We start from the raw sequence: 23,466 nt of genomic DNA, 5'->3' as shown, positions 1-23,466 counted from the left end.
GGGTCCAGGGTCCTGGGATTTTAGTAAATGTTGTCCAACAGGAGAGATTTGCCCAGATGATTACGCAAGAGACTGTTTGAGCCAGTGGCTGGTTTCTCTGGGGTCAGCTGGACCATGGAGCTCTTTAGCACAGGCCTGGAGAAGGAAGCGTGCTGGACCAAAGTAGCCTGCTGCTTTGTCATGGATGATCACAATCCAGAGACACTGAACTATGCCTGTGTGTTATGTAACAAACTCACAAGTACTGGTGCTGTGGTGCTTACCTTTGTGTGTGTGTGTCTCTCTGTGTGTGTCTCTCTCTTTCTGTGTGTGTGTGTGTGTGTGTGTGTGTGTGTGTGTGTGTGTGTGTGTGTGTGTGTGTGTGTGCACATGTGTGTGTTCAGGACTGCAGTGTGGTTTGGCGTTTTAAAATCTAGATTGGGTCAGTCCCAGGCTGCTGTAAGACCTCAACAGTCCCTCCTCTCTCCTCCTCTCTTCACTGCCTGTTGTAAGGGGATCAGCTTGATGATGATGTGACATAAGCTGAGGAGAGAGAAAGAGAGAGAGCAAGAGAAAGAGAACTGGGGGTGGGGGTGGGGGTAGAGACCCAATTGTGTGTGTGTGTGTGTGGTGGGGGTGATTGGTTGCAGCATAGCTGTGTTGGTCTTCTTCACAGAGACCATAAGAGATTATGTGCGTATGATGCATGTGTGTCTTTCTGAGAAGGAGTGCAGAGAGGGAGAAGGGTGGGCACCAGAGAGAGAGAGAGATAGAGAGAGAGAGAGAGAGAGAGAGAGAGAGAGAGAGAGAGGCCACTGGGAAGTCTTGTTGTTGTTTCAGTAATACCATGCACTTTGGGGTGTATATACACATGATTACCTAGACGTGAGAGTGTGTTGAGGGGCAGCCTGCATTTGAGTGAGTACACTAAGACTTTGTTTTGTTTTCTTTCTCTCCCTCTCCTTCTTTCTCATTTGCTCTCTCTGTCTCCCCCTCTCTCCCTCTCCTTCTTTCTCATTTGCTCTCTCTGTCTCCCCCTCTCTCTCTCTCTCTCTCTCTCTCTCTCTCTCTCTGTCTCTGACTCTCTCTCTCTGTCCTTGTGAGATCTTTCCTTTCCACATGCAGTGTTTTCTCAGTTAATGCTGTTGTGTAAATTGTTGATCTAGCTAGTAGTATCGTTTAATGGATCATTGTTTTTGATAGTTTCTAGCGATAAAAATAAAGGGCTCAGACCGTTTGTAATGTCATCTCTGAGTGTGTGTTTGTGTGTGTATTGGGGGGGGGGGCAGATCTCTTTATCTCCAGTGGGATCTGAGTACACTCTGAGTGACCCCCCCCCCCCCACAACCTCCTTGTCTCCCCTTGTTTGAGTGTTCCGGTGTAGAGAGGAATAATAGCTGGTGAAGGGTGAGGGGCGGTGCTGGTGGAGGCCAGGGGTGGGCAGGGGGTGGCAGGGGTGAACCAAACCGATGCTAAATTTAGACTGTGACACTTCCAGAAAGCCATCACTTTAACAACCTCTTGCCATTACCATTACCATTACATTACATTGTACACGTATAGAACCAGACAAAGAAACACTCTTAAAATGTTAAAACATCTTAAAACATACTGTAAAAAGAGAGTCAGGACACACACACACACACACACACACACACACACACACACACACAGTCCTTTAGACTCCATGCAAAACATACAGTATTGTATATTGTGCAATAAATTGTAGACCTTGTCATAGCGTTTAATTGATCATTATTTTTGATTGTGTCTGGTGATGCAAGGAAAGAGTGTAGACTATTTTGATTGCTGCCCAGTAGAGAGAGGGAGAGAGAGAGAAGGTGGAGGGGGGTGGTGTTGGGGTGGAGAGGGGGGACTCTGTACGTGCTGGGAGCCTGGGCAGTGCTGAAATCATTAATAATGAATGTGAAGAGGCAGCTTCAGCGATTTCCAAACGACCATAATATCATTAAGCAGCACTTAGCTTTAGCGCTTCTGTTTCAGTTTCCGTTACGCGGCTCCCTATAAACACGGGGAGTGGTTTGTGTTTGTGTGAGTGTGTATGAGTGTGTGTGTGTGTGTGTGTGTATGCGTGTCTGTGTGTGTGCGTGCATGTGCATGTGAATATAGAGTGCATAGCAGAGGCACGGTGCAGTGGTTGAGCCTCATGCCTGTGTCCGACTCGAGCGCTACGTTCCTTATTAGTCAGGTAAGCACCGCCTCTGTGTTTCTGACTCTGGGTGTGTGTGTTTGTGAGTGTGTGTGGTGCAGCTAAATGACGTGTTTGTGTGTGTGTGCGTGTGTGTGTGTGTGTATGTGTGTGTGCTTGATGCTCTCTTGCTCACCGTCTCCACCAGCTGAGCCAGCCATCACCCCTTCATGCACTAGTCTCACTGTAAGATGGAAGTGTCGCATCTGTTTTTTTTTTGGCTGCCCTTATCTTGTCTCATTACATAAATCCGCCCTCCTCCATACTTGGAGCTCTGCAGCTCAATATTGAACCAACAAGCAAGTGTGCACGGTTTTCTCTCTCTCGCTCTCTCTCTCTCTCTCACACACACACACACACACACACACACACACACTCTCACGCACGCATAAGCCGAAGATGCTGGTTGTGGTGCAGTGGTGGCTGGTTGAGCGGGGCTCTGGTGACAGTGGACTCAGTTTGTGCTTGTTATTTAACACACTGATGAGCCAGTGGAGAGCTGCTGCTGGTGCTGTTACTGCTGCTACTGCCGACATGTGAGAGCGTAGTGCTCGCTCTCTTTCCTCATTTCTCTGTCTCTCTCTCTCTCTTTCTTTCTCTCTCATTTTGAATCTATCTCCTTCTTTCTTTCTTATATTCTTCTCCCTCTCTGTCTCTATTTCATCTCTCTCTCTCCATCTGTTTGTGTGTGTGTCCAGTCTGTTTTGCTTTTGTACTGTATGTGTGTGAGTGTCTGTTTATCTCCCACTCCTCCTCTGTCTTTGTGTGTGTGTGTGTGTGTGTGTGTGTGTGTGTGTGTGTGTGTGTGTGTGTGTGTGTGTTTCTCTTCGCCAAGCGTCGTCTGTGAGCACCGTGCTTTACATAGCTGCAGTGGGAATTCTTCTTGTTTGCTGCTCCATTGTTTGCAGTCAAATTTGACACATTTTTCCCTCTTCCTCTCCCTCCCTCTACCCTTCCTCTCCCCCTCTACCCTTCCTCTCTCTCCCTCTACCCTTCCTCTCTCTCCCTACCCTTCCTCTCTCTCCCTCTACCCTTCCTCTCTCTCCCTGTACCCTTCCTCTCTCTCCCTCTACCCTTCTCCTCTGCCTTCTCTCCCCTTCCTTCTCTCCTCCTCTACCCTTCCTCTTCTCTCCTGTTGCCCTTCCTCCTCCTCTCCCTCTCCTTTTTTCCTCTCATCTCTTTTTCCTTCTCCCTAGGTGCCCTTCCTCTCTCCCTCTACCCTTCCTCTCCCTCCCTCTACCCTTCCTCTCTCCCTCTACCCTTCCTCTCTCTCCCTCTACCCTTCCTCTCTCTCCCTCTACCCTTCCTCTCCTCCCTCTACCCTTCCTCTCTCTCCCTCTACCCTTCCTCCGATCCCCTCTTCTCCTCTTCCTTTCCTCGTCATCATTGTTTTATTCTCTCTGTCTCTTCATCATCTTTTTTTCTCTCTCTGCCAACACTATCACTCTTTCCCTCTCTTTCTCCCTGGGCAAGTATCACTGTTTTGGGGTGCATTCATCATTTATGAGCTGCGGCTGTGTGTGTGTGTGTGTGTGTGTGTGTGTGTGTGTGTGTGTGTGTGTGTGTATGACATTACATGATCTGCATAGGAGCCCTAGAAAGAGTGTGAGGGAAGGATATGGAGACAAAACAAAAATGTGAAGATTCCTGGAGACATTGGTGCTAGTGTTCATGGGTTTTTGGAGAGGTGTTAACCCAGATGTGTAGCAGCTACACACACACACACACACACACACACACACACACACACACAACCCAGATGTGTAGCAGCTACACACACACACATACACACACACACACACACACACACACACACATAAACACAGCGCAGTGTGATGGAGAAAGGGTTGACTGTGTTTACCACAACAGATACTAACGAGGGTGCATGAGCTCCGATTCTCTCCAAGGTTCTCTTACGGGTTGGCAGGTTCTCTCCATATGTCTTTGTTGCTCTCCACCCCCCTACATGGAGCCAGCTTTGTGGGCTGCTGTATTTGCGGTATTGTATGGAGCTGACAGAATCAGGGCTGAGGCTCATCCCTTGAGCCAAATATAGGTGGAGAGCGAGGCTTGCTGCACCTACCAGTGGAGAAAGGCATTTCTCTCCTCTCTCCTTCCTCCTGTGTCTGTCTATCCTCTATCTCTCCCTCCATCTTGTTAAGGTTCTCACTCATCTCTTTCCCATCCACCTTCTCCACCTGTCCTTCGGACCTTTTGTGTTTTGTCTTCCATTTCAGGAATGTTGAATGTTGAAATTGAATGTTCTAAAGAATATCTGGGTTCATTGAATTCAACATGGAATTTTAGAACCTTACATTGTTGCGGAACAGAATCCTCTGTTAGAATGTTCAGAACTCCCCATGCTGAAGGGTTATCTCCACACACTACCCTTCTTTTACATCTCTCCTCTCTCCTCTGTCTTTAATCTCTATCTTTTCTTTTCCTCTTTTGTCTTTTTTCTCTCTCCTCTCTCTCTCTCTTCCTCCTTTCTCCTCTTCTCAGCCCTATTCTCACCTCCCCATCATCCACCCACCTCTTCTCCCTTCTCCTCTTTCTTCCCTCCTTTCTCCCACTGGGCACTGATCATCGTCTTGCCTGTTGATCTCAGCTCCAGCAGTAACCCCGTTAGTGGAGGAGCAGGCAGAGCACTGAGCTGAGCAGTTTCAAGTAATAAATCCAGCCGTCGAGGTTATCTTTGATCTCGGCTCAATTGCCCAGCCCCCCCCTTTTTCACTATCTTCGTTATTCTCTCTCTCCATCTTTCTCCATCTCTCTCCCTCTCTTGCTCTCTCCTTTTCACTCTTTCTCTCCTTTGCAGCCCAACCCCACCCCCCCCAGCACTTCTTCACAATGGCATTATAGTCTGTAGTCTTTGATAACCCCGGGCGTGTCTCCGCACTGCTGGAATATTAAAGTGTGCGATGATAAATGATCTTCGCTGTGTCTTTTCTCCCCTCTCAGAAGCCCTACAGAGATTAGACACAAGCCCCGCTGCATGATGTATGTACGCATGGGGGTGGGGATGATGTGTGTGTGTGTGTGGGGGGGGTTTACTTTGGTGCTATTTTTGGAATCATGAAGAGTACATATGGTGAGTGTGAGTGGGGGCACGGTCTGCCACTAGGGCGGGTTGTGTATATGCGTGTGTGTGTGTGGGGGTATCACATATGCACATAGGTATAGAAGAAAATAGAGGTATGTCTATTTGTGTGTGTGTGTGTGTGTGTGTGTGTGTGTGTGTGAATGGTGTAGGGCGGGTTACACATTTATACATCTACAAACATCTGTAAAAGAGAAGAGGTATGTATACGTGTTTGTAGTGGTGATGAGAATATTCACAACAGTGCAGACCCTGGGAAAAATGGGGGTGCGTCAGGCTGATTGAGTGTCATGTCTTCAGTCTAGATGGCAGATAGAGTAACAGGGAAAAAAGATGATTTTGGAGGAGAATAGCATTGAGGCTAAAGCCTGCTAGCTTTTCCCTCTCTAGGTAACCAGATTAAAGCATTAGAGTGATGGAAGATTACAGAGCAATATGTGTGTGTGTGTGTGTGTGTGTGTGTGTGTGTGTGTGTGTGTGTGTGTGAGCATGCATATGCAGCTTGTCCGTGTAATAGAGACGGAGAGAGACAGAGAGTCGAGTAGGGATACCGTTTTGGTTGTTTGTGAGAAACAACTGAAAAGTTAGCATTACATATGATTTAGAGCCCTCTATCCCTGCCATCATAATTTGCTATCATGATGTAGCAGCATCCTGAACGTTTCAGAATGGCTGCAGAGTTTGTGCCAACAGCACCAGCATATCCACATCTATCTGAACTAAATGAACAGCGCGTACAACAGACATCTCTGACGTATTTTTAAACCATAAACAAACACAAAAAAACAACCGTCAACCGTCAACAACAACAACAGGCGCAGCCAGAGCCTGAAGATAAACGATGAGCCTATTATATGGAAGGCAGCATCGATGACGCAGAGAATGCTTTTTGATGCAGATATCAAAGTGTGTGTGTGTGTGTGTGTGTGTGTGTGTGTGTGTGTGTGTGTGTGTGTGTGTGTTGTGTGTGTTTGTATGTGTGTGTGTATGTTTGTGTGTGAAGATGTGTATGTGTGTGTGAGGAGGGGTGTGTGTGCGTGTGTGTGTGTGTGTGTGAGGAGGGGTGTGTGTGTGTGTGAGTGATGATGATGATGCAGAGCTTGGCGGGATGAAAATGCTGAGTCAGGGAAAAATGGGAACACGTTCAGAGCCAGAGAGAGTTAAATATGCTAATATCGGCACTTTCTCACCACAGCCTTTCTTCTGTCTGCTGCTGCTGTTAATAATAGATTAAGTGTGTGTGTGTGTGTGTGTGTGTGTGTGTGTGTGTGTGTGTGTGTGTGTGTGTGTGTGTGTGTGCGCGCGTGTGTGTATACATTAGCCCTCTCTCATCTCTGTGGCAACACCTCTGTATTGTATTTGCGCGAGAGAGACAGAGAAAGAGAAATGAACAGAGGAACCAAATCAGAATAGTGCAAGTGAGGTATTATATAGTTATTTGTTTGGATTTGGTTGTAGGTGGCCTTATGACTTCAGGATAGGTGATAGATTTGGTGATGTTCTCACAGAAATGGATTTGGCGATGTTCTCACAGATAACAAGAGGTTAAAGTGGATAGCATGTGACTACTACATCATGTTGCATTGTCTTGGTTCACAATTGTGAGTGTGTGTGTGTGTATGTGTGTGTGTGTGCGTGTGTGTGTGTGTGTGTCGCGCGCATGCATGCATGTGGTATACATACCTTAAATGCAAATCATCAGTTTACATAGTATGGGTATGAGTATGTTTCAATATGTGTGTGTGTGTATTTAGTACTCTTTAGCCCTCTCTCTCTGTCTCTTGCTATTTGTGTGTATGTGTGTGTGTGTGTTTGTGTGTATCTTTCTCTCTGTCTTTGTTTGTTTGTTTGTACAATGGTTCAATAAAAGGGGTTTTAAAAGTCAAAAAGTCTCTCTCTCTGTCTCTCTTTCTCTCGCTCTCTCTTTGTTTGTCTCGGTTTGTCTGTGTGTGTGTGTGTGTGTGTGTGTGTGTGTGTGTGTGTGTGTGTGTGTGTGTGTGTGTGTGTGTGTGTGTGTGTGTGTGCGTTTTGTGTGTGTGTATGTGTGTGTGTATGTATCTGTGTGTGTGTGTGTGTGTGTGTGTGTGTGTGTGTGTGTGTGTGTGTGCGCGCTGTCTGAAGGTAGCTTTGTGTTATTCTTAGAGCTGGTGGTGTGAGTGGAGGCTGCAGGGCTGTGGGTGGATGAGGTAGGAGGACGGAGAGGTGTTTAGCGTCAGAGACTGAGGATATAGACAGAGTGAGCCCCACACAAGCCAGTGGGGAGAAACAGGGCGAGCTCCTCTCTCAAACCAGCTCATGTAGGAGCAGTGTCTTGTTGGTGGAGCCTTGTTTCTCTCCACTTACATCTCTGTCTCTGTGTCTCTCTCTTTCTGAACTTAAAGGTTCTCTTTCCTTCCTTCTTTTTTCATTCTTTACATTGATCTTTTTTGTTGTTTCTATCCTGCTATCTCATGCGCATCAGATGCATGAACACCTTGTTTCTCTCCCATTTTTTTCTGTGCTTGCTCTCACAGTATCAATATCAACACACACACACACACACACACACACACACACACACAGACCCTGTCCTCCCCACCCCTTTCTTTTTTCTCTCTCTCTCTCTCTCTTTCTCCCTCTCCCTCTCTCTCTCTCCCTCCCCCTCTCTCTCTGCTCTCTGTTCTGCGTTGCATTGTGAGGAGTGCGCTGATGGTAGTCTTGTAATGTTCTCAGCGTTGCTCCGTGCTGCTACTGAGAGGACGGGAGCGGAGGGGAGGGGAGGGGGAGGGCTTGGGCAGGTATGGGGCTTTGGCTGCTCACTTCTCTCAGACCGACGCACACCACCGCCACTGCCGTTGCCGTGAACACCGCCTCACCACAAACACCTTCACCAAACCAGGGCAGCTCTGGGGCTTGAAGAGGGCAGAGCAGTTGTGTGCAAGGCGGATCAGCGACTGCCATTTCTGTCCCCTGATTGCATCTCGCTCATGTGAGCGCTCCCTATCCCTCCATCTCGCTCCCTCAGAGAGTGGAGGCTGGAGGGAGAGGGGGAGACAGAGGACCGGGGAGCGCTGGACTAACACCTCAGAGGGAAGGTAGGGCGCAGTGGAGACATGTGCACAGTATGTTTGTCTGTGTGTGTGTGTGTGTGTGTGTGTGTGTGTGTGTGTGTGTGTGTTGTCTGTGTTTGTGAGTGAGTGTGTCTGTGCTAGTATGTGTGTGGGATTTATATTTAGAAAGAGAGGGTAAAACAGTACAGCTGACTGGGCATGGGAGATATACTAGAGTGCATGAATGAAAGCACGTCTGTGGCACGATTCATCAGTCTAACGGCACTGTGTGGCTCCTGGTACGTTTTCCCTTGTGAGTGTTATGTCTCTAGGTGTCATGGTTATTGCTATGGTTACTATTTAGGCTGTAGTCATGGTTATTGTTTAGGTTTGGTTATTGTTGCGGCTGTAGTCATGGTTATTGTTTAGGCTGGTTCCATGGTTATTGCTATGGTTATTGTTTTGGATAGTTCCAGAGCCTTATAGATAGATAGATAGTGTAGTGTCGTGGTTATTGTATCGGCTCGCAGAGGGGTGGAACAGCAGTGAGTCACACAAGTGCGGCACCTCCGCTGGACCACTCCACTCCACTCAGCACGGGGCCGTCATTCTCCCAAGGCCGCGCAGGCAAGAGCAGGAGCTCGGACTTCATCAAATCAGGGGAGGAAGGAGTGTGTGTGTGTGTGTGTGTGTGTGTGTGTGTGTGTTGAGCTGGGTGGATGGTGCTCAATCATCTTTGAATCTGTGAATGAGAGTCTAGCTGCCCCATAGAGCCATAACAGTCATTATCTGTCTTTTGTTGATGTTGTTGACCACAAAAGTATTTGGATTTTTGTTTTCCCAAAATGTCTCTCCTGTTCTTTTTATTCTCAACCCTGCTCAAGGGGGGAAAAGATTTTGTAATCAGTTCTGTCTGTCCATCCGTCTGTATGTGTGTGTCCGCTTATGTAAAAAGTGCCGGTCCTATGAACCTCAATTTTTTATACATTTCATTCCTCCTGCACGACCATCTGGATCCGAATCAGAATGCAGATGCTGAAATGTACTGTCCCTTTGGTTAGTATTGCGTGACGGGCGAGGGTCTGCACTCACCCGACTGCTCTTGTTTTTACTTTACTCTTGCTCTCCTGCATAGCGTAAGGAGCTAGCGTTGTCTGGCAGTGCAGTGAGCACCGCATGGATTTGACTTAAACATGAGGCTGCCTGAAGTGTGCCTCTCAGAGCTGGAGTGAGCTGAGATCTAAACATGGCAACAGATGTGTCATGAATTGATGACCTGTTTTTTTATACGCTTTTTATGAAAAGTGAAATAACCTACTTGAGCTACTTACATAAAAAAAATTGTTCAGTTACTGAAAATGATCCAGCTGGTCATGCTACTGTATACAGTGTGATGATACAAGTGTATTGGTTTGGTGAAGTTCTTGATTTTAATCCTATACATTTAGTTATTGATTATAATACTATACATTTAGTTCTTGATTATAATCCTATACATTTAGTTAAATCCTATCCTCACATTCATCTAGCTATCTGTCCACTGTGTCTACTCCAAAAATACATTTTAATGTTTGTACACTGTCCTGGGTTTATAACAGGGAAACAAACATGAAGTGATTTGGACCCAGCAATACCCTGGTCCAGCCAATCAATAACAGGGGAAGCTTGTGCTTCAGCTTTGCTATAGCAGCACAGGGGAGCGATGTATTTGATTGTCGAGTTGAAATATCAGCAATCTTTCTCCAGCCTGGAGGAGTAACGTTACACCTTTACTAGGCACCTGTGTTTTATGGCCCGTGTACAATACTTCGGCAAGGTTCACTTCAGCTGCCTCAGCTACATTTGCCACCAGGATCAGCTTAAATTCACAGCGTCAGGAAAAAATAGTCCTAACAGCTCCATGGCGTGTGTGTGTGTGTTTTTTAGCCTGAAGTTAAAAGTGCATGATGCTTTACTGACCAGAGCAAGGCCAAGTGATACATTTCTAAAGACGATAGTGTTGAGGCTCACAGTATCTCTTTTAGTGCAGCGTGTTGTCTTTTAACACACATAAAACCATCAGCCTGCGGGAAAAGGCTGTTATTTAGTGGCTTGAGATGAACCTCATTTTTCTTTTTCTTCTCTTGATGTCCTGTTTGCCTTAGCTGTGCTGCTCTCTCTCTCTCTCTCTCTCTCTCTCTCTCTCTCTCTCTCTCTCTCTCTCTCTCTCTGTTGTTTCTTTTCTTTTCTTCTCACCGCTCCTCATCATCATGGCGTCTCCCGTCCTCTCTCACCAGGGTTCAGCCGATTCGTACACGAGCAGACCTTCTGATTCCGACCTGTCAGCGGAGGAGGATCGCGAGGCGTATCGGCGTGAAGCCGAGCGCCAGGCCCAGCTGCAGCTCGAAAGGGCAAAGGTCAGCAGGCTCTTCGCCATGACAACCAGGATGGGATCTTAATGTCACTCTAACACAGATATGCCATGTTGAACTGATATAGCAGCTAAATTGTCCCTATAGCATGATACCCTTGGTTTGGATTGAGTGTGATGCCAAGTGGTGTCATGCTAGCTGGTCAAACATGATGTTAACTGGTATAGCATGGTTATGATGTCATCTGGTATAGCATGGTAGGGCTTGATGCTAGTAAGAAACTTTGGTATTGCCATAGCCTAATACTATGTTGTAGCACATGATGCTGAATTAATAATCAATGTGAATACCAGTAGGATCATTACTACATCATCATAGGCTACTAACTGATAAGGGTAGATGCGCACTGATTGTAGATTGTAGATGCGCAAAAATTGTCAACAGCTTGAACATCACCCAAACTGGCATTACCCAAACTGTTTAATTATTAAGTGACATGTATTCTCTGACTTGTGCTTCAGACCAAACCTGTAGCGTTTGCCGTAAAAACAAACGTGAGCTACTGTGGGGCTCTGGATGAAGACTGTCCTGTTCAGGGTGCCGCAATCAACTTTGAAGCCAAAGACTTTCTTCACATCAAGGAGGTGATCTAACTGTCTATCTGTCTATCTATCTATTGATCTATCTATCTATTTATCTATCTATCTATCTATCTATCTATCTATCTATCTATCTATGTATGTACCGATATATCTGTCTGTCTGTCTGTTTTGAAAATCCGGAATCAAACAATCCCCATGACGGCTATGACAGCATTTTTTTTGCACCAAATCATATTATTTTTAGATTAATTGGTGCAAACAAATAAGATAGGCCTTGTAAATTATAATATATGTATGTATGAATACTATGAAATCATGTATCACCAAAGATCACAGAGATCAGTCAGCAGCATAGTAGTGATAAGTGGGTGTCCATGCTGTTTTGAACTGTGTTGTGAGTGCAGAGTTGTAGAGTGAGTGTAACTGTGTTTGTTGTGTGGTGTGCTGCAGAAGTACAACAATGACTGGTGGATCGGGCGTCTCGTGAAGGAGGGGGCAGATATCAGCTTCATCCCCAGTCCTCTCCGACTGGAAGCCATGAGGCTCAAGCAGGAGCAGAAACAGCAGAGGTGAGAGTCTGGAAACACACAGACACACACACACACACACACACACACACACACACACACAGAGACACTTGTGTTAACAGAATATACACATCCTGCATATAAAGATATACAAGCCCTCTATGACACACAAAAACTCATGCTTACAGAATATACAAACATATACAAGCTTGAAGACATTCTCCTTAGACAGAAAGAGCAGAACAGGTGAGTGATGCTTTGCTAAGCCACAGCAAGTTGAAGAAGAAAAAAACAGATGTTTTAGGTTGCATCATCATTGCATCATAACTTGATTCAATATGCAACCTAAAATGTCACAGAGGTGTCTCCAGACATCTTGTCAAGACATTTATATATTGGTGCACTCATCCATAGCAACTTAAGGTACTGCTACTTTTCCTCAGTAGCGCATGTCTCCTAGAAGAGCAGCAGAAACCGATATAACAGTAGTGATAGTAAGAGTGACCCCACTGGCCACCTCACTCATTGGTGTCATTTTGTCATCCTGCAGGAAAGGTGGGGGGAACTCCTCCTCCAGTCTGGGTGACATGGTGACTGGTGGCTGGAGATCCACGCCGCCCTCTGCAGGTGAGAGTGAGTATGACAGGGAGAGAAAAAGCCACACACTCCGATTCATGGCTGCAGCCTCCGTCCCCGTCCTGGAAGCCTTTGAGAGCTTTTGGTGCATGGTGTACACGTTCCTCTCTCAACTTTTTCCTTTATTTTCTCATTCTGAGGCATGCATATTCAACAGAAAGCATTATTAGTCACCAAAGATTCTGGAATAGTTTGGCAGCTGCAAGAGCTATTCATCGATCAAATTTCTTAATGGTCAACCATCTGAGAGAGTTGATACTAATTTGTGTTCTCTTGTTTTCAAAAAGCCAAACAGAAGCAAAAGCAAGTAAGTTTTTTTCCATGTAGCAATGCCTTTCTGCATGCAGGAATGGAGTGGTCTGTGTTTTATTAGCCTTTACGTTACCTCAAAGCGATAAAACAGAACTCCTCTGCTCTTCCTCATATCCTGTCTTTTTTTACTCTGCCCATCTTGATGTGTTATTTTTTCTTTGTATCCATCTGTCTATCTATATCTTTTTTTCTATATCATCTATATATCTGTTTTGATCCTTTTTTGTCTCTATCATCTATATATGTATCTATCACCTATCTATCCTTTTTCACTCGATCTATCTATCTATCTATCTATCTATCTATCCTTTCTTCACTCTATCTACTTATCTATCTATCTATCTATCTATCTATTTATCTATCTATCTATCTCTCTCTATCTATCCAATGGACAGGCTGAGCACATTCCTCCATATGATGTGGTTCCCTCTATGAGGCCTGTGGTTCTGGTGGGGCCCTCACTGAAGGGCTACGAGGTCAGAAACTCTTTCTCTCTCATAAACACACACACACACACACACACACACACACACACGAGAGAGAGAGAGAGAGAGAGAGAGCAGTCTGCAAGCCAGGGGCATTAACCTAAATACTCTGACAAAGAAAAATTTAAAGGTCTGGTTCCCAACACCTTATAAGGCATACTGCTCACACATTGCAAGACTATAGATATGCTTCTAGATGTATAGATCTCATTTTTTTAAGTTTAAGCAGGCTTTAATTCCATGTCCAAGTATGTGCTCTCTGTTTCTCATAGGTTACAGACATGATGCAGAAAGCTTTGTTCGACTTCCTGAAACATCGGTTTGATGGAAGGTGAGATGAGATGGGCCTTTGAGGGCTTCTGTTCAGCTGCTTTGAGATGAATCTGCTCTGTTTATGTTGTCCCTTTGATTTATCATTTGTAGCTCTGGCTGTGCTTTGGAGCAGTGAAGTGATATTGCTCCAGTGTTTTCTGGCCTGTGTGTGTGTGTGTGTGTGTGTGTGTGTGTGTGTGTGTGTGTGTGTGTGTGTGTGTGTGTGTGTGTGTGTGTGTGTGTGTGTGTGTGTGTGTGTGTGTGTGTGTGTGTGTGTGTGTGTGTGTGTGTGTGTTCTCCAGAATCTCCATCACGCGAGTCACAGCGGATCTTTCTCTGGCCAAGAGATCTGTGCTAAACAAGAGGCCCATCATGGAGCGCTCAAACACACGCTCCAGCTTGGGTGAGTGAGCTCATCAACACACATACACAGACAAAACACACACTCAGATCTAAAAATATAATCGTACGGGCACACACACACACACAGAGAGCTAAACAAATCTGACCTCTGGCCTAGTTATCTTCACTTTTACAGTTTTTTAGCTGCTTTCACACAAGATATTGTGCATGTCACATCACTTCTGAAACCTGTCACTCAAACAGTCATTCAGTCAAGATGTGTGCTATACAATGCTCATGCTATATGAATGCTATATGAATAGTGCTACATGAATGTAGTTCACTGGAATCATATACTCCCAACACTCATAGTAGCACAATGGTCTAGGAACATTATTTACGCTGTGTAGCCACCTATACAGTACATTGGCTATAGTTTGAGCACCTCAATTTCTGTGTATAGTCTAAATACAGCATGCACAGTATAAATATACACAACAGAGTTTCAAATCATACCAATCTACTCAGTGTTTTGTTACAGCTTGGTGCAGTCCAGTGAGCTGTACTTTCAGTTTGTGCATCTTAAATATTTATTAATGGGGGACATCTATCTCTCTGCTCACTCTATTCGGTTTGTGCCTGAAGCTGAGGTACAGAGTGAGATTGAGCGGATATTTGAGCTGGCCAAAACCCTCCAGCTGGTCGTTCTGGACGCGGACACCATCAACCATCCGGCCCAACTTGCCAAAACCTCCCTGGCGCCAATCATTGTGTATGTCAAAGTCTCCTCTCCAAAGGTAGGCTACAAATCCCCGCACCCGTTTGCCCACTGCTGGTGCTGTGCCATCGTTGAGATGTGTCAGCAGTCCAAAACAAGAGCATGACTGCTCCCCCCCCACAACATATGTTTTCTGTTTATCTCTTCTCTTTTTCTGTTTCTGTTTTTGTATTTTTTGTTTTCTCTTTTCTTCTCTTATCTTTTTTTTATGTTTCTATTTATATTTTTTCTTTTTCTTTTCTCTTCTCTTCTCCTCTCTTCTTTTCTCTTTTTTATATCCTTTCTTCCCTCCTCTTCTGCTTTTCTTCCTCTGCCCTCCTTTCTCATCTCATTATTTTTCTCTCTCTGTTCTTATCACACTCCCTCCCTTGTTATCTTTCCACCTCACCTCTTTCTCTCCCTCTCCCTCTCTTTCTCTCTCTCTCTCTCTCTCTCTCTCTCTCCCTCTCTCTCTTCTCCATGCCCCCTGTAGGTCCTTCAGAGGCTGATTAAGTCCCGTGGGAAGTCCCAGAGCAAACACCTGAATGTCCAGATGATGGCTGGTGATAAGTTGGCCCAATGTCCTCCTGTGAGTTTAGCAGCCAGCCTATCTCTCTTCTCCTTCTCAACACTGACCCTTTTTACCAGAACTACTTCATAGGTGTACCGTTATTCAGAATTAATAGCCACCCTACCAGCCAATCAGAAAAGAGTATGTTCTTCTCTTTGGGTGATAAACTCCAATAAAACATTATCAGAATTCTGATTTTGATTTAGAACGTTTAGAGGAAATGTAGGACCGTTCAGTAGTAATTTTGAGAATGATATAAAGCTGACCGCCAATAAGAATCTATTGCATTTAAGATCACTTTCATGAAGAGTCTTTCCTTATCGCTGGTCAGTGTGGATGCTCATATCGCTATAGTGACAGTTGTCTTAGTTATCGGCACTGGAACAGACGGGCCCCAACGGCTATTTTCTTCACATGGATGTGCTGGGCACACTGATCCAAGTGTTTTGGTGTTTGTTGGGGCAGTGTGAACTGGCCTTTTAAAAACAACCAACACACAGAGCTCAGGGCTAAGGGAGGGTGCATGTGTGGAGTTCTGTGCCTGTGAAACTGCGCATGAGATCATCACAGATTAGTTTAGAGAGATGGGGAAAAGAGGATGTCTGGAAACAGATGGATTATTTATGACAAAGACAAAAAATATATAAAACAGACCAAATCAGACAAAAGGTTGTTTTTATACACAAAAATGCATTGCTTTGTGAGAGCATTTTGTTTGTGAGCGAGCAACATCAACAATGAGAAGAATGTTATTGTTTTGTTTTGTGTGTGTGTGTGTGTGTGTGTGTGTGTGTGTGTGTGTGTGTGTGTGTGTGTGTGTGTGTGTGTGTGTGAAAAAAAAAATCATCAGGTTTAGACTGCATGTTTATGTGGTATAAGAACGCAGGGAACCCAGGCTGATCTAAAAGCTCAAGGATAAGCTGCAGTAGCCAGCAAAGAAGAAATAAATTAACATTTTACTGCTTCACTAACTGCAGACAAATCAATATGTGTGTGTGTGTGTGTGTGTGTGTGTGTGTGTGTGTGTGTGTGTGTGTGTGTGTGTGTGTGTGTGTCTGTGTGTTTTTGGTAATAGCAATATGTGGAAGTTATGAATCTAGTGCTGGAGACAGCTTCCCGTGGAAGTCCCGTTCTGATGTCCGCCATGTCGCATGCTTCTCCATGTAGCCATCCTCCAACCAGCCGCCCCTGCCCCCATCTCCTCTCTCCCCCCGATCCCCATCCTCAAGATATTTCAGAGAATATCTTCTAACTCCATCCCCTTCACGCCACCTCCTCCACCCTCTCTCCCCCTCCCCTCTCCTCCCCCCCTCCCCCCTCCTCCTCCCGGTAGGAGAGCTTCGACGTCATCCTGGACGAGAACCAGCTGGAGGACGCCTGCGAGCACCTGGCTGAGTACCTAGAGGTCTACTGGCGTGCCACTCATCTGCCTGGGACCGCCTCCCTCAACCCGCTATTGGATCAAAACCTGATGACCCCGCCCTCGGCTATCTCTAGCCTTCAGGTGAGATATTATGGAATAGCTGAAAGCATGAGGAGATGTTATTGAGGAAGGCACCACTGAGCCCATAGAATTAGACAGTGTTGAACTGTTGTTCATATATTGCCACAGCTCCCTACTTTGTTAGGGGACTGCAGTGACATTTATTGCCATGGACTCTTTATTTTCTATCTATCTATCTATCTATCTATCTATCTATCTATCCATCCATCCATCCATCCATCCTCAGCACCATGATCAGTAAATTGAATTCTTATTCTGGGTCTGACAAGGAACGTGTCGTTGTTGGTACAGTAATAGGACGTCCTTTCTGCTGTTTCTGATTTACAGTAATGACTGAGTCTATTCTAGTATAGTAGAGCTAGTTGCAGGAGTGGCCTAGTTAGGAACAGGTGCACCAGTGTCCCCATTGATCAAGTGAGCCTGAGTCAAGGAGAAAAACAAGAGACCCGGGAGAGAGGCTTGTGTTCCCCTACAAATAAATGTCGTCTCCCGAGGCTCCTAAGATTTAGGGCCACTGAGGTCTCTGGAAGGTACAAGCAGAAGAGCAGTACAGACAGTAGACTCTCTGCATACAGACAGCAACATAATGCCCCCCATTATTTAAGGCTGGAGATCTTTCCATGACACTGCATGGAAATAAAGAAATGTACAAACAACTAGCTCATAGATATTTGACCGAGATGTTGGTCTTAACATAATTACCTCCTTTTATCTCTCATATGAAAATTGAAAGATAAGAAGTAGTTATTATTGTATTTGAAATGCCAATATTTATAGAACAAATCAAGTATATGCTTGGAGCAGGTAGATACACACAGAAAAAGAGCTGAAATGAGCTTCCTCTCATCTCTAATTAGCCATTTTTACCACACCTGCTTGTCTTTCAGGAGAAGTATTTTGTGTCCCTTGTTTTGTCATGTACTGTATCTAAAACTCAACTTTCCCTGCTGTTTCATTTGTGAAGATGGTACTGTGCTGTGTGCTTGTGTGTATGTATGTGTGTATCTTGTGTCCCCTTTTCCCTGTCTTTTATCCTCTCCCTCCCTCCCTCCCTCCTCTCCTCGCCCCAGTACATCCGCTCTCTGACTTGTTCCGTGTTTATAGCACCATCTAGTGTTGGCGTCTTGTAACTGTGTCTCTCTCTCGCTCAGCTTTGTCTCACTCATTGCTTGCGTTGCGTCTTTGCAGTTCTCTGAAACACAGGAATTAATTGAATGATCGCTTACCAAAACGGGGTGAGTAAGAGGGACTGTGCAGTTTGCATCCCCCCCCCCCCCCTTCAACCCCACCTTCAGCGCTTCCTAACCTTAACCTCACACACACACACACACACACACACACACACACACACACACACTCATACGTAAAACTAGATGGAACAAGATGGAATAAGATCAATTGCCTTGCAGCTTAATTCCTTCTAACTCCATCAAGTGATGAAACCCCACCTAAAATGGGGTCTGGCACTGGCACCAGCACTAAAGTGCACCCCCACCCCCACCCCACCCCCCCCCCCCCTCATGCCACCTGGCCTGACCTGACCTGGGCTGACTGCATCACGTCTGCGCCCAGGTGGTGCCCTGTACCAGCGCCAGGTCTTCGGAGCCAGCATGAGAGAAAATTCACAAAGCAGACATCATATATATATATGTACATATATATACATATGTGTGATATATGTATATATAGCAGAGATTGTATATAGTCTATTTTCAAAGAAGTCTTAGTATACATTGTTTAACAATTGGTTAGCAGCAAGTAGTAGTTAACGTGTGGAACAGGAGATTTTTGTGCTTTGTGAATGTGATACCTTTCTAATTTCCCCTTGAATGCAACACCCTCATTGAGGTCTCTGGAAAGCACAAAGCTGATAAAAAGAGAACGCATGGAGTACGCTGATTTATTGTCTTTTGCTCCAGAGGAAAATGAGCCCTTTCTTTTCTTTTCTTTATACACATTTATATTCAACAAATGTACATAGTAGGTAGTCCATGACCTGCTAACAGATCATGTGGACCCTCTGCCCTCTAACGTCAAACTAACCACCATGTTAAATGTTCTACTGTCATTTGTGGCATTTTTTGTGTCATTTGTCTCTGGATTTGTCTTCTGACACCTAGAGTCCTGACTTGCAGTGGCACAGACATTTTTCTTTGGAGTGAAAAAGCACCAGTTGAGCGAGTTGCCCTGGATTCTGAAGAGTTCTTATTTTGGTTGCCCCTTTTCTCTCCTCCTCTCTTCTCTTCCTCTTTTGTGTCTTGTCCCCTTCAATCTTCTCCTCCTTGCCCTTTCCTCACTATCCTCTTTTCCTCCTTTTCCCCTCTTCCTTCTTCCTCTTGCTTCTCTCTCCATCTTTGTCCTCCTCTTTCTCCTCCCATCCTCTTGGCTCTTCATCTCTCCCTCCTCCGTCTCCTCTTTTCTTCTCCTTCTTTCACCTCTTCTCTCCTCCTGTGCTTTCCTCCTCTCTCCTTTCCATCTGTGTCTCTCTCTCTCTTTCTCTTTGCTCCTCCTCTTTTCTCCTCTCTCCATCTCTTCTCTGCACTCTCCTCTCTCCCCTCCTCCTTTAATATCTCATCTTTTCTCATACCCTGTCCTTTCCTCTTTTCTTCTTATCTCATCTTTCCTCCTTTCTTCTGCTCAACCCCCCCCCCCCCCTCCTTCCAGAACCAGAACCAGCAGCTGCTGCCGGTGGGGGGTGCCGGGGGGGCAGACGAGGAGGACCAGGGGGAGCAGGACAGCCTCATGCCCTCCGACGAGGCCAGTGACTCCTTGTCCCGCGGTCGGAGAGAAAGGGGCTCCCGCTGCCTGCGCCCCCAGGAATGTGAGGAGGAAGAAGAGGAGGAGGAGGAGGAGGAGGAGGAAGACGAGGAGGAAGAAGAGGAGGAAGAGGAATATGAGCCCCCCCGCCACTCCCACACGTACCGGGACATGTATCCGCCGCAACGCAGTCACCCCGGGGCTGTGCACAGCGCCAACGGGCACGAGTCGCAGGACAGACTGCTGCAGAGAGGGGAGAGCCAGGAGGGAGCCAACCAGCGCCACCACCGCCAGCGGGCACGGCCCTGGCCCAGGGACAACTACTGAGACAGCAGACCGAGGAGAGGAGGAGGGGACGAGGGGGGGAGATGGGTGCGACAGACCGGTGTGTTTGTGTGTGAATGTGTTTGTGTGTGAAATGTGTGTTGTGTGTGTGTGTGTGTGTGTGTGTGTGTGTGTGTGAGTGTGTAGGTGTGTGAGTGTGTGTATGCTAGAGAAAATGAGAGAGAGAGGGAGAGCTTCCCAGCATGCACACCATCTGCAGCCTGCAAGCTCCGGTCACCTTTGGCCTGCCTGGAACGGGCGGCCACTCTCTCTGTCTCTCTCTCTCTCTGTCTCTGTGAGTCTCTCGGCTGTGCTGGCACTCAGGTGCAGCACCGACACTGCCTGTGAGAGAAGGAGGAGCCCGCATTTGTTGCTTGTTATTTGTGGCTTTTGAATCAGTACAAAAGTGGGCAACAGGTCGATAACATGCATTACTACTTCCACTATAGGTCAGATCCAGCACTTCCATCACAGCACGTTTGCAACCTCACTCGGTTACATTGGAAATATGTTGACTTAGGCCTGATTTATGCTCCCTTTCCGTGTGAAAAAAATAGATGAATCTTTTTCAAACGCTTGCTCCATTTCATCCATATCAGTTTCAAGCTTTTGGAAAATGTGCAAAAACAGATTAAATGAATGTTGCGTGTGGACTAAAGGCTTCTGTATTCATATCTGTACTTGTTGAGCATAAATGAGGCTTTACAGTAACTGGTAGCTGAATGAGCCAAATCAGTGTGTGAGTGTGTAAGCGAAGAGAAAAGAAGCACTTTTTTCCCAGATGCATGGGGGGAGCACAGGTAGATGTGTAGCACTATATATCTTTGTCTCAGTTCTGGGCTAAAGGAGTTTAGGTCAGTAAAATAAAATGTGTTACTGGACAAAAATTGATTCTGTTGTTAGAACACCAAAGTCCAAAACCTCAGAGGAGTCCTATTTTGGGTGTGTGTACACAATGTACAGCCTGCTCCTATACAGCCGACACAGAGAGTATTGTGGACCAGCCGATTGTCTAAACACAGAGCACCCTCCAGTCGTTCCCAAAATGTAGCATGATATTCTTGGTGTCCTGGTAAGGACTTGAGGCACGTTCGCAAGTAATATTTCCCTTTGTTTGTCAGGGGAAAAGGGTTTTTAGTGCAGGGTGGCTGGGGGAGTTTAATGTAGCTGAACGTCACGGGGCTAACAGGTTGATTTGTAGTTGTTGCAGTGCCGTCCGCTGGCGGGAGGGATGAACGCATGGATGTTTGCACTTTGTCCTTTTTTCTCCAGGATTGTTACAGAAAGGCTGAGGCCTGTCCTGTCTTCCTTTTTTGCATCCATCACTGTCTCGTCTTCTCTCTCTCCTCCCGTGTGGGGTTGCGTGTCACGCTCATTTGCATTGCTTATCTATGATGAATGACACCACATAGAGTCTTATGTAGGTCACTGTTGTCTCAGGCTCAGAACGTGCTCTAGCACTTGACAAGGATGCGCATGCAAAACAAAATGGAGCCCGTTCAGTCACCACAGCTGCACACAGGGCTTGGGCGTGCATGCTTGTGACTGTGAGTGTGTCTATGTCGTTCAGGTCAGCGCTCTCTGAAGTAGCTGGTGGAGTCTACCCTTTGCCCCCAATGACTTGGTTCCCATCTTAGCAGGAAGTGTGTCTTCCTGAGGTTGTTCTTGATGGGGTTCCTGTATGACAAGCAAGAGTTGGGTGCACAGGCATTAGAGACCAGACCATAGTTGACTTGTGAGATTAGTTAGTGGCTGATATGGAGAATGCTTACATCTTTTGAGGATTTACAGTGAAAATGAGCAGATCGTCGAGGTAGAATAGCAACACTTGTAGTCGGCATTGACAGTGAGCTTCCTTCCTGGACTCCTCCCCTCATTCTCTCATGGAGATGCTGCATTGTGGGACTGCTCATCATGAGGATGAGGTCACTGCGGATCAGGGGTCAAAGTTCAGTAAAAAGCATTTTTTTTTCAATTACAGTAGCTAAATGTACACTAAGATTCATGGCTGCCCGATTTCCAAATTCACACACGTTGATAGGGCTGCTTGTTTTGTGACTGTACCATGCATTTAAACAAACAGGTTCTCCTTTAAAAAGGTAAGCAGATGAGTTAGTATCACAGCATACTGTTCACACAAGCAAATGCCTATAGCTTCCTCAGGCTTAGGGCGATCCAGTGTAGGGCAAATCGTTTACTTGGCCTTAAAACCCCCTCCCAAGATATTTTTCTGTATCTTTCCATTGCATGTGTAACATATTTGATTATTTAGAAATATATTTGCACAATAAGATGGGAACAGGAACTTAAAAAAAAAAAAAATAGGGTAGAACTGGCTACTTTTTACCTACCAAGGGACAGTAGAGATGCATCCAAAATATTGTGTAAATATTGAATGGTCATCTGATAATGATAAATATAACTATTTAGTCCTTTGTTTCACTTTTTTGTCTGTATGCAATTGTACCTTGTTTTTTTGTTTAGTTTTGTTTTTTGAGGAAAATATTGCTATGTTTACACAGCCAGGATTGTTTATACAGTACCTGAGGTCATACTTTTACGAGGATCTAACAAAAGCCCTCAGATCAGAGGAAGCTGGGATGTTGAATGTTCTATGGGTAGACACATAAAGCCCCAGTACACTAAAACAAGCCCTCAGATCAGAGGACACTGGGATGTTGGGATGTTGAATGTTCTATGGGTAGACACATAAAGCCCCAGTACACTACCACAAGTATCAATATGTACTTGCCACTTCATCTATCCAGTGGACCTGGGTAAACCAATGACCGTACAAAACAATGGACAGTCAAAAATTAAGCCATTCAGAAGGAACTAAAAAAATATGGTTAATTCTGGGCGGATCTGGCCAATTTACATTTTACTACGCATGCTCTGGTTCCAAAAAGCACTGGCCACGTAGACACGCTCCAGTTTTACCAATAAGGCCAACCAATTTTGGCCTCTTTTCTTCAGGACGTGAATGCATGACGCCATGCTGTCCAGGTTATCTACAGTCATTGTGGTGAATAGGCAGAGACAGGGTCCACTCAGGTCAGGCTTAGCATGACCCACATATGAGGTGAAAGGTGAAAGGTCAAAGCCCCTCCCCCGTCTTGGTCACATCTCCTCTCCAAACAGACACCTAGATGACTAGGTTTGCCTCCATACACACACGCACGCACGCAAACACAATCTGCTTCTGCTCATTGTTAATCAATCCCCCCCAAACACACACAGACACACACACACACATTATCACTTAACGTGTGCTTCTTACTCCATACATATCTGCATGCTCAGTACAGACCTGAGAAGGAGAGAATGTACTCTTGCATGCCTTAAAGGTTGTATCAGCGATAGCGGAGATACGTCACTTCTGTTGATGTTCAAACAAAACAGAGCGCTAGCTCGCTACTCCCTCCCGTGCAATTAAAACTCTCCTAAACGCGCATCTCATCGGTTATTGGTTGAAACACTTTATTTTGGCTTTTAATGGGGGGGTTGCCAATCCTTGTTGGTAGCAATTGTTTTTGTGTACAGATCTCGGAGCCTAGGCCGAGCTTAGGCAGAGACGCGTTTTTTTGACGGCCTGCTTATGGGGCAGACAGCTAGCGGTTCATTAGGAAAGATTAGATGGATGTGATCATTTATGTTTGGGCCTTTTTT

General features: G+C 45.6%; 1 protein-coding gene across 5 annotated transcripts in view; it reads left to right on the top strand.

Moving 5' to 3' along the window:
• cacnb3a (calcium channel, voltage-dependent, beta 3a) overlaps positions 1 to 23,230 on the top strand; it is a 31,328-nt gene extending 8,098 nt beyond the window's left edge. Inside the window, exons 3-15 of one of the 5 annotated variants that reach the window (XM_048241561.1) lie at positions 10,594 to 10,713; positions 11,190 to 11,312; positions 11,721 to 11,839; positions 12,348 to 12,424; positions 12,721 to 12,740; positions 13,141 to 13,221; positions 13,503 to 13,561; positions 13,845 to 13,945; positions 14,530 to 14,681; positions 15,135 to 15,230; positions 16,546 to 16,716; positions 17,905 to 17,951; positions 19,381 to 19,434. In XM_048241561.1, the coding sequence (XP_048097518.1) occupies positions 10,594 to 10,713; positions 11,190 to 11,312; positions 11,721 to 11,839; positions 12,348 to 12,424; positions 12,721 to 12,740; positions 13,141 to 13,221; positions 13,503 to 13,561; positions 13,845 to 13,945; positions 14,530 to 14,681; positions 15,135 to 15,230; positions 16,546 to 16,716; positions 17,905 to 17,934 (1,149 nt within the window). In that variant the 3' untranslated portion in view covers positions 17,935 to 17,951; positions 19,381 to 19,434. Of the gene's footprint in view, positions 1 to 2,059; positions 2,189 to 10,593; positions 10,714 to 11,189; positions 11,313 to 11,720; positions 11,840 to 12,347; positions 12,431 to 12,720; positions 12,741 to 13,140; positions 13,222 to 13,502; positions 13,562 to 13,844; positions 13,946 to 14,529; positions 14,682 to 15,134; positions 15,231 to 16,545; positions 16,717 to 17,904; positions 17,952 to 19,380 lie in introns of those variants that run through there. The other 4 variants (XM_048241560.1, XM_048241559.1, XM_048241557.1 and 1 more) reach the window with 4 other exon arrangements.
• Positions 23,231 to 23,466: the final 236 nt, after the last annotated feature.

This window comes from Alosa alosa, chromosome 4, assembly GCF_017589495.1.
Source record: "Alosa alosa isolate M-15738 ecotype Scorff River chromosome 4, AALO_Geno_1.1, whole genome shotgun sequence".
Classification (NCBI taxonomy): domain Eukaryota; kingdom Metazoa; phylum Chordata; class Actinopteri; order Clupeiformes; family Clupeidae; genus Alosa; species Alosa alosa.
This window is presented reverse-complemented; position numbering and strand designations above follow the sequence as displayed.